This window comes from Mangifera indica, chromosome 1 (assembly GCF_011075055.1).
Source record: "Mangifera indica cultivar Alphonso chromosome 1, CATAS_Mindica_2.1, whole genome shotgun sequence".
In the NCBI taxonomy this organism is placed as follows: Eukaryota; Viridiplantae; Streptophyta; class Magnoliopsida; order Sapindales; family Anacardiaceae; genus Mangifera; species Mangifera indica.
The window spans coordinates 2,401,134-2,411,319 of record NC_058137.1 but is presented as its reverse complement, the minus strand read 5'-3'; the positions used below and the strand labels follow the sequence as shown (position 1 = coordinate 2,411,319).

The 10,186-nt window shown below is 31.0% G+C and overlaps 1 protein-coding gene and 1 non-coding gene across 2 annotated transcripts; both read left to right on the top strand.

Moving 5' to 3' along the window:
- The first annotated feature begins 4,122 nt into the window (after nucleotides 1-4,122).
- TRNAR-UCG lies at nucleotides 4,123-4,196 on the top strand. Its single transcript has one exon. It is a non-coding gene; the product is annotated as a tRNA-Arg (tRNA).
- A 1,176-nt stretch (nucleotides 4,197-5,372) lies between these two features.
- LOC123222981 (UDP-glucuronic acid decarboxylase 1-like) lies at nucleotides 5,373-9,493 on the top strand. Its single transcript, XM_044646018.1, has 7 exons — nucleotides 5,373-6,013; nucleotides 6,112-6,259; nucleotides 6,359-6,438; nucleotides 7,518-7,601; nucleotides 7,702-7,776; nucleotides 8,782-8,874; nucleotides 9,065-9,493. The coding sequence occupies exons 1-7, from the start codon at nucleotides 5,420-5,422 to the stop codon at nucleotides 9,272-9,274; spliced, it is 1,284 nt and encodes a 427-aa protein (XP_044501953.1). The 5' UTR covers nucleotides 5,373-5,419; the 3' UTR covers nucleotides 9,275-9,493.
- The last annotated feature ends 693 nt before the right edge of the window (nucleotides 9,494-10,186 follow it).

Genomic DNA, 10,186 nt, shown 5'->3' with positions numbered 1-10,186 from the left:
CAAAAAAGTTTAATTTATACCTTATTTTTTATTATTCAAACTATTTTTTAAAGGTTTTACTTGTGCTATATTGGACTTTTTATTAGTCAATTAATAATCAGCATTAGCCTGCACGAAAGGAAGAAGAGATCTTCAGCACACGCATAAAATAAATTACGCACCTGATCATCACTATTTCTACATCAAGTAATGTCAGAAAACTAATGTAAAGAACATAGTTTTGATCGGGCGGTTTAATGATGACAGACGATTGGCATTGATGATGCTTCGAAAATATACAAAAGCGTTTTTCATGTTGGCATTGACTGTTGGTAAAGAGACTCTGGATGGCTTTCTGGTTTTCACATAAAAAATTAATCCATTCTAGAGGTTTTTAGTTTCCTTTATAGTTGTTGATGTCCGATATATTTTCTATAATATGAGTTAATATAAATAAAAAATAATATATATTATAAAATATATCAAATTTATATAATATTATAGATATGTTATATTATATATATATTATTTACATTAATCAAAATATATATTTTTTAAAATGATAACGTGATAAAAATATATATAATAAATTTAAAAATTTTATACAATATTTGCTATATTTTCTAAGATGATGAAGTAGTATTTAAAAATTTTTTATTATTACTTTTCAAATGCTCTAAAAGAAGCGAAGGTCTTCTTTGACTAAAAACAACCTTTTGTCGTTCAGATCTGAACGATGAAATATCATCTAGATCGGAAAGACTTGACAAAAGATGACATTTCGTTGTCCTTCGTCTTGTTGTCCAAGCACAACGATGAAGCGTTATTCTTCATCGTTTGGATGACACAATAAAGGATGATGTTTTATCGTCTTTTGTTGTCACTTCTAGACGACGTTTCTTTATCTTTCGTTGACACGTTTGAACGGTTGTCACTTATAGCAAGATCTAGAATATGGGTAAAAAACATTGGTTGTCGGTCAGAATGATAGTAGATAGAGAAGGAAACAAATCTTAGGGGTGAAATCTAAACTTTTTAAACTTTGAAAATGACTTAAAGTTTAGTTTTTAAAACTTAGGGGAGAATGATAAAATTTCAAAGTTTTAAGGTTCATAAATAAAATAACAATTTTGTCTCTATCTTTAACTGAAAATTTGGACAATAATTAGTCTATAAGTTAATGTTTGAATTTTTTATCTATCGTAAGTACAATTTTGAAATTTACATATATCAAAAATATATACATAAATTATATATTAAAAATATATATAATTTTATTGTGTATTAAATTAAAAAATTTTCAAAATATTTACATATATCAAAGTGAAAAAATTTTTAAATCAAGAGACTCAACTAACCCCTTCCGTCTAAAGAGTATTTCATTGTGTCTAATTATAAAACAAAGAAATTATTAAAATGCTTACAAAATATTTGGTTTTTCTTTGTGCGTACAGGTTGGAATGAGGAAATAGATGGAAGCCAAACACATGCAGTTGACTAATTTAGTTGCATGAGATATTTACAAGTTCGAACATGGAAATTATCAGTTTAATCTACATTTATGCACAAGAATATGATATTATCAAAGTATCAAACCAAAGCCAAATTTTTTATCCGGCCATAAAATTCAAAGTTAAATGATGGGAGAAATCACACAAGAAAAAAGGTAAAAGAGTATTTAACTAATATTTTGTAACAATAACTCATAATATTATAAAATCAATAAGATTATATATATCTATTTTAGGTATACAAATAGGTACATAATCATTAAGAGATTGGATGATTTTTAATTAAAAATAAAATAATAACTAATTATATCATGATATATATTTGTATATCTAAAAATGGGTATGTATCTAAAAAGATTATTAGGCTAATCTTGATTTTATTATAATTGTATCTTTATTTATTAATTTTTTTAGTAAAAATAATCTCATTTTTAATTAATATAACAAATAATATAAAAATATTTTTAAATAATTATACCCAATAACATTTAAATAAAATAATATTTTTTTATTACATCTAACCAAACACAATAATTATTTATACTTATTCATTGTTATTAAATTTTATCAAATATAGTAATAATTTATACTCAATAATCTATTTTCATAATGTCTTTTTATTTATTTTGGTAATAAAATATTTCTTAATCCAAATACTCTCTAAAGAGAAAACAAAAATGAATTGATTGATTCACATTAATGTATTGTTGGCATCTCAAGGAAATGGTAGGCCAAAAAACTAATCGACCAGTCAAAATGTTTACAAGAAAATGACCGACAATCAAATGGCCCCTTGTAACAATTATTGTGATATGTTCTCACATTCCAAAAAAGTAGTTTGAATAATATAAAAAAGTATGAATTCAAATTTTCTTTAACAATATTTTAAATTCATTGACTTTAATTATTATAAAATCAATTATTAAATTCAGAAATTTACATCCTCTACCTCTCCTTTTATTCCATTATTTCTTTATAAATTTTTTATATTTTATTTATATTTAATTTTGATTTTTTAAATTTTATGTCTACATCTACCAATGTCAAACTCTCTATCTCCAAGCTTCCAACCTTCCAAGTAATTAAAGAAACAAGTACGTCTCTCTGTACACGCAAATGAAACATTGTAGTTGAACTTGGTATTGAATTTTTTATGATAACAAACAAATATTTCAATGAATGATGATGAAATACAGTACGGAAAGGTAACATGATTGCCTTAGAGATTCAGGAACGATGACTTTTAATGTCCATGCATGATGAAGATGGCTTTCAATATTCACCGCCCTTTTCGGCTGAAAACGATAGGAAAAAGACAGCGTGCGTTGATCGATGGGGTGGTTCAACGATGACTGACGACTGACATTGATGCTCTAAAAAACATACAAAAGCGTTTTTCATGATGTTGTCATTCTACAGACTCTGGACGGCCATTTTCAGTTTTCACGTAGAAAACATATCCATTACCGTATGAAAGTTAAAAGCCTTCATGCACAGGCCATAGTTTTTTAGTTTACACAAACACATCAATCCATACGACTTCCACTTTGATCGGTTTTGCTGGATTTTACTTTGAATATTAAGTCTCTAACCACGAGTTCAGATAAAAAAAAAATTTATTATGATATATCGTTAAAAAAATTTAAATTTATATTCTTTTATATATATAAAATCTTATTTTTTATTATTCAAATTACCTTTCAAATATTTTATTTATATTGTATTTGACTTTTTATTAGTCAATTAATAATTGATATTAGCCTACACGAAAGGAAGAAGAGATCTTTGACACGCACATAAATAAATCACATATCTGATCATCACTATATATACATCAAATAATGTCAGAAAACTAACGTATACAATACACGATACAAAAATTGAATTTTTTATACATAATATGAGACATCATTCAATTGTCATAGTTTACGCAATAAAAACCACGTATTTATCGATATTTTAAGTTTAAAAATGAATTTACAATATGAAAATTTTAGTTTTAAAAATGAATACATTTATATTATTGGAGTCAAACTCAGATAAAATAAGGAACATGTAAGGATTGGTTGATGAAATAGACTCTAACTAAACAATTAGGTAATCTAATCATGTTAAAACACATTAGTTTATAAAGATTAATTAATGAAAAAAGGTTAATAAATATGATTTTTATTATTCATATGAACAAAAAGAAGAAGACTCTTATTAGCTGCAACATTATATCACAAGATTTTTAAAATGTAGAATCATGAAGTCTAAAGATTGTGTATTCAAACATTGAAACTTGATTTTAATGGGTTCAATCAATTTTCATGTGTATATTTTAATGGATTACGTTACCTTACCTCAGTAATGGTAGTACCCATTTGATAAAACTGAATAAAGTGAGTGATATGTAACTGTATGAATTAGATTTTAATATAAGTTAATTAGTTTTGTGTAATATAGATTTTGACCTCTATACTTATAAATCAAATATATTCTGACACTAGCTAAGATGGCACCAAATAATGGGCAATTTGTAAGGCATCAAGCACCCATAAAATAAATTATCATATTATATGGGTTTTTATTATCGATAAAGCTTGACAGATGAATAATTTTAGTAACATTTTGACAATCACTACGAATTGACCGCATAGCGCAGTGGATTAGCGCGTTTGACTTCGGATCAAAAGGTCGTGGGTTCGACTCCCACTGTGGTCGCTTTTTCTTCTCTACCACTAATCTGTTTTGACGTCTTTCATATAGGCTCATTATTAATTGTTCAAGCCCATACGTTTTTATGATTTTTACCCGCTATCAACTGTTCAGGCCCAAACTCTCCTACGATCTTTTACTGTTATTTACGGTCCAGTGCACTTCGACAGACACTTGTGTTGATCTAAGCCCTTTTATTTCAATAAAACATTAAGATGAGCCATCAATGATTGGATTCGAGCTTGATATCAAGTTTGATTTGAATGAGTTTAAATTCAATTCAATAGTTAGTTCGTAAAACTCATGAACTTAAAAATTTTGATATGAATGAGTTAAAACGATATTATTTTAATTAATATGTATCAAAATGATATTGTTTTAGTATTGAGTCAATGTTAAAATTCGATTTGAGTTCGACTTTTTTCAAACAAACTGAATTCAAACATTCTTTTGGCTGGAATCCAACTCTAGAGTCATCCATGATGATCATTTTCTCACTCTATAATATTCTTATAATTTTATAAAAAAGTGAATTAGAACCATCAATCCCTTCCCCTTGTCCAAATTTTTTTTTTGGGTCTAAAATCAAATTCCATTATTAAAAAAGATTTTTGACACTTGCTAGAAACTACGATTTTCTGCATTGAGAATAAATGACGATAGGAAATGAAGTTATGTAAGTAATGAAAGTGACTAAATTATTGTAGATAGTGAAAACAAATAAGTGATAACCAGAATTTGATTTTCAAAATTTTATAGGGACTAAATTGAAAGTTTTTAAACTTGTAAAATATTCAAACCGTTATATATAAATCCTTAAAATTCGACCTTTAAAATAATTATTCTTTTTTATTTTTTTAATATAATTTAGATGATGTGTTTTATTTTTAGGGGGTGAATTTTTCAAAACTAGGTTTGATTTTATTAAAAAAAATGTTATTTGTACCATCAGGGGTGTTAAATATTCAATTTTAAGGAGATCTGCACCGTTAAAGCGCTCTTCGTGTCAGAAGGGGCCATTTAATTAAATGAAAAATCTAAAATCAAACAACGTCAGTACCAAAGCTGCGATGCACCAAATAGAAACCTCGTCATTCAATTCCGTTAACTGAATCCAGTAACGGACTAACGACGTGAATCGTTAACGGTTTTTCAATCAGAAGCCACACCATTTTGGCTCTTGAATGGTTTTAGCTACTGCTTCACTGCACCAACCGCATTAGCAATCCATGAAGCTCCACAAGCAATCGAGCTTAATACACAAGAGAGAAAATGAGATCGGCTCCGGCCAAAACTCTTACATACCAAGAAATCCAAAGCAACCCAAAAATCTCCCCAGATCCATCAACTACCTCCTCAAAGAACAGCGCCTCTTATTCATCCTCGTTGGAATTTTGATCGGCTCCACATTCTTCATTTTCCAGCCCACTCTGTCACGTTTATCCTCGCACGAAACCTCCCATCCTTTCTCCACTTTGATAACTCGCCACACCCATCATTACCCCGCGAATTTTGCCGCCAAAATTGGGAGAGTTCCGGTGGAAATCGGACATCGGAGATTAAGGATTGTCGTGACTGGTGGGGCCGGATTCGTTGGGAGTCATTTGGTGGATAAGTTGATGAATAGAGGGGATGAGGTGATTGTGATAGATAATTTTTTCACTGGGAGGAAGGAGAATTTGGTTCACCATCTTGGGAACCCGAGGTTCGAGCTTATTCGACACGACGTCGTTGAGCCGATATTACTCGAAGTTGATCAGATCTATCACTTGGCTTGCCCCGCCTCACCGGTTCATTACAAGTACAATCCTGTCAAGACTATTATATCCTTGTTTGGTTTTATAATTTTTGTGTTCATGTTTTTATTTAGTTTTTTATTTTCTAAAAGAATGAATTTGAGATTCTTGATTGTGTTATTCACAAGACGAATGTGATGGGTACTCTTAATATGTTGGGACTTGCAAAGAGAGTTGGAGCCAGGTTTCTGCTCACGAGCACAAGTGAGGTTTATGGTGACCCACTTGAGCATCCACAAAAGGAGACTTATTGGGGAAATGTGAATCCAATTGGTGAATTTATAGTTGCACATTCTTAATTTGTTTATTTTTATTTAATTTTGTCAGTGTCGCTATTAGGATTCGTTTGTTTTGTATGTTTGGATTTGATAGGTGTGAGGAGCTGCTATGATGAAGGAAAGCGAACGGCCGAAACGTTAGCAATGGATTATCATCGAGGTGCAGGTGTTGAGGTGATTCTTTTTGCAATTTTGTTGAATGCAAGCAATTTTAGGATGTCAAATTTCTTATCAAAATGAATGGCTATGAAGAAGTTATTTAGCAATATTCCGTTATAGGCCTTTGTTAGTTTTTATAGTTATTATTGGTTTTGATTTTTAAATTTATTGATACATTGTATAAGATTTGAGTACTTTGGGAAGTTTGATTCTGCTTTATCATCTGTAACTGTAATGGTATCCTCTTTAGATCAATGCGTGCTAGAGGTCAGACACAGCTTCTGTTTAAGTTATTATGGCTGTCTTGTGTAACTAACACACCATGTGCATTCCTTCCAGCATATGTGAGAGATTGAAATCTATGCATGACTTTGATGGCTTAGTTAGAATCTTTTTAAAATAATTAAAGGTTTGTGTAAGGTAATATGATTAGTATGATGTGAAAAATCACAGTGGATGTAATTAGTAAGCTATCTCAATTTACAGTGGCATTGATAAACAACTGGAAAGGCTGGGAAAAACAGAATTGCTTATAGAGTGCTAAAGGTTTTTGGTAGCAGCATCTTCAATTGCCTCAAATATGAAGTACATTTTGAGAGTGCTATACAAATTTGTTGGAGAACTTAAACATATTGATAAAAGTAGATAATTGCTTTGCTTCTTATGGTTCTTATTTTTAAAAGCAAGCAAATATGGTACCTTTATGTTATTAATACATAGACATGCTTGATTTTTGTTACAGACAAACACAGTAGTTAAGGAAAACAGCATGGTTATGATGTGAGTTTGCATCTCAGCATTATAGCTTAACTATATGTTTTGGGCAAACTCCTCAACGCTTATGAACTGCCGAAATATTGCAATTTGGCATGTCCTTGTAAAATTATCTAGCGTTTCTTTTGATTTACAACTTAGTTGCCTATCCATGGGCAATTCATTCTTGTTTTTTGAGCTCCAACATGCAGATCAAAGTGATACGTGTTTAGGTTTTATTGAAATTTCTTTATGATCTTTGTCATTCTGTCACTTCACTGCATTTCTATTGTCAATTGTCAATATCAACTAATGGAGCTAAAGGGGCCTGGTTTCTGCAGGTGCGTATTTCTCGAATATTTAACACATATGGGCCTCGCATGTGTCTAGATGATGGGCGTGTTGTCAGCAACTTTGTCTCTCAGGTTCTGTCTTCCCTTTAATAATTTTTTGTGGTTTTTAGCAGTGGAGCCATTCTAACATTGGTCATGTATGTTGACAGAGAACTTTATCTATTTTGTGCAGGCCATCCGCAAACAACCTATGACTGTTTATGGTGATGGGAAACAGACACGGAGCTTCCAATATGTGTCTGACTTGGTATGATAAAGTATTTTCTTACCTTTTAATGACACTACCCTGTAAGTGTGGGGATTTCTTTGGATGACAAATCACTACTGATTTCATTGTGTCCCTTTAACCTTTAACTCCTAATTTAGTAAGAAGGAAATAGGATGAGAGGAAGCTTAGAGAAAGGAATAGAAATAGAAACAAAACCTTTCTCCTGTTAGTTTGGAAAGACATGAAGAGAAGGAAGGGGAAGATTGTGCATCTTCCAACTCATTCAAATCTCATCTCTTCCATAAATGAATGAAAAATGGATGGAAAGATGAAACCTTTAGAAAGACAAACTTACTTTATAATTTAACCCCTAGTCTTAAATAAAATTTGCAAATTTATTTGATATATTATATATTTCCACATAAAGCAATAATGATCAGAGTAGAATATGATGGTTTCTCTTCCATCCTCTTTCACACGGTGAGGAATTGGAATTTTCTTCTGTCCCTCTCCCTTCCATCCTATTGACTAATGAATAGAAGGATGAATCCTTTTTTTCTTCCTTTTATTCCTCACGCCTTAACTCTTTTCATTCCTTTATTTTTCGTTGCATCCTACTAGACATATTATAATAATGCAGCATATGAAAGTACCTTTATGTTGAACTCCTGCTCCAACAGGTCTCTTAACAAAATCCAAACTACATCCAGTGGCATAAAATTTCATCCATGATCATTATGGGTTAATAAACTTTAGGACCATGAATTAGTTTGGTCTCAGTTTCATAAATAGAGAAAATAGAAGTCCAAGTAATGTTCAATTAATGTTCATGGCTGATTTTGCTGTGTTTAATCTGACTTCATATGCTGCTGCTAGGGTAACTTTCCGTAAGTGATCAATTTGTCTTTTTGCATGTATCAAGTCAATCCAAATAGAAAGAAAGAATAAACTTGCTAATGTTGGAAGAAATATAGGCCCTGCTGATATATTGGAGTTCCAATTTAACCATTGAATAGACATCGTTGAGGACCTTATCAATGACAGGTGGATGGACTGGTGGCATTAATGGAAAGTGAGCATGTGGGTCCTTTCAACATGGGTAACCCTGGAGAATTCACCATGTTAGAGCTTGCCGAGGTTTGCCTTTTCTTGAGGCTGCTTATTTTTATTTTTATGCCTCATTTTTTATTTCTAAATCTACACTCTTCAGCATATTATATTAGCATTTCTATTCCCTAATTATTTCCAATACTCAAGGAAAGACTAAAATTTTTCTTTCCATAATTCACATGACAAATTCAAATCCTTATTTTTTGCTGATGTATAGGTGGTCACAGAGATAATTGATCCAAGTGCGACAATAGAATTCAAGCCAAACACAGCTGATGACCCTTCTAAGAGGAAGCCAGATATTAGTAAAGCTAAGGAGTTACTTAACTGGGAGCCAAAAATCTCTCTGAGACAGGGGTTACCTCGGATGGTAAGTGATTTTAGGAATCGCATTTTGAATGAAGATGAGGGGAAAGGGATGAAGTAAAAAATTACAGGATTTTAATATGTACAGTATGGAGAGCATTTCTTATGTTGTTGATTCATCCTATCTTATTATTATCATTTCATTAATCTCCATTAGTTGGAAAATTTAGCTAGTTCCACTTCTGTAGGAAGATATATCTGTTTTTTCACGAAACATTATGTGCATCGGTTGCACAAATTGTAGTCTTGTTTAATTTTGAGTTTGGATTGCATTCTTTTACCTGCTGTTCTGTCACTGCATACAAAGAGGTAGATTTTGTTGGTCCAGCAAAATGTTGCACGTAAGCTTAGCAAAATAAAAATTGTTGCATGTACAAACCAAGTAGACAAACTGATATGCTACAACCCAATTATCGCATTATTCATCTAATATGAATTGAGTACCTGCTGAGTCAATCTTTTTTACAAACTCATCCATTCATTTTGTGTTGCATCAGTTTGTATAAAAGAGTATGTACCTCACGTATTATTCTTATGAGAAACAGAGCATCCAGTATTATTCTTATTTGGGGAAAAATTATCATTTTCTTAAGCGTTTATAGCGTACTTCATCCGTAAGCACAAATTTCTGATTCTTTGGATTAGTGAATCAAATCCAGGGCTTGGGCTCAGGCTGGATTTGAACTGAGTTGGTTCGGTTTGAATTTGTTTAATTTGAATTCGAATCGAAAGATTCAGCTTATTTTTTAAATCAAATTTAACTCAAGTTAGGTGGTATTGGGTTTGGTTTGACTCAAATTTACAATTTGAATTAATGTTTCAAATTAGTGGTTCGCTTATGTTCGAATTCATAGATTGAATCAGTAATTTTGTCTATTATTTGGACAAAACAATGTTGTTTTATCAATGAGTCACAAACTCAAGTCACGAATTTGAGCAATTAATTACAACCATGAATTTGATTGGAGTTTCA

Coding starts and splice junctions, on each gene's coding strand:
- LOC123222981 (XM_044646018.1), top strand. CDS start 5,420: ATGAAGCTCCACAAGCAATCGAGCTTAATACACAAGAGAGAAAATGAG. Junction 6,439..7,517: donor ATCGAGGTGCAGGTGTTGAG/GTGATTCTTTTT, acceptor TGGTTTCTGCAG/GTGCGTATTTCTCGAATATT. Junction 8,875..9,064: donor CCATGTTAGAGCTTGCCGAG/GTTTGCCTTTTC, acceptor GCTGATGTATAG/GTGGTCACAGAGATAATTGA.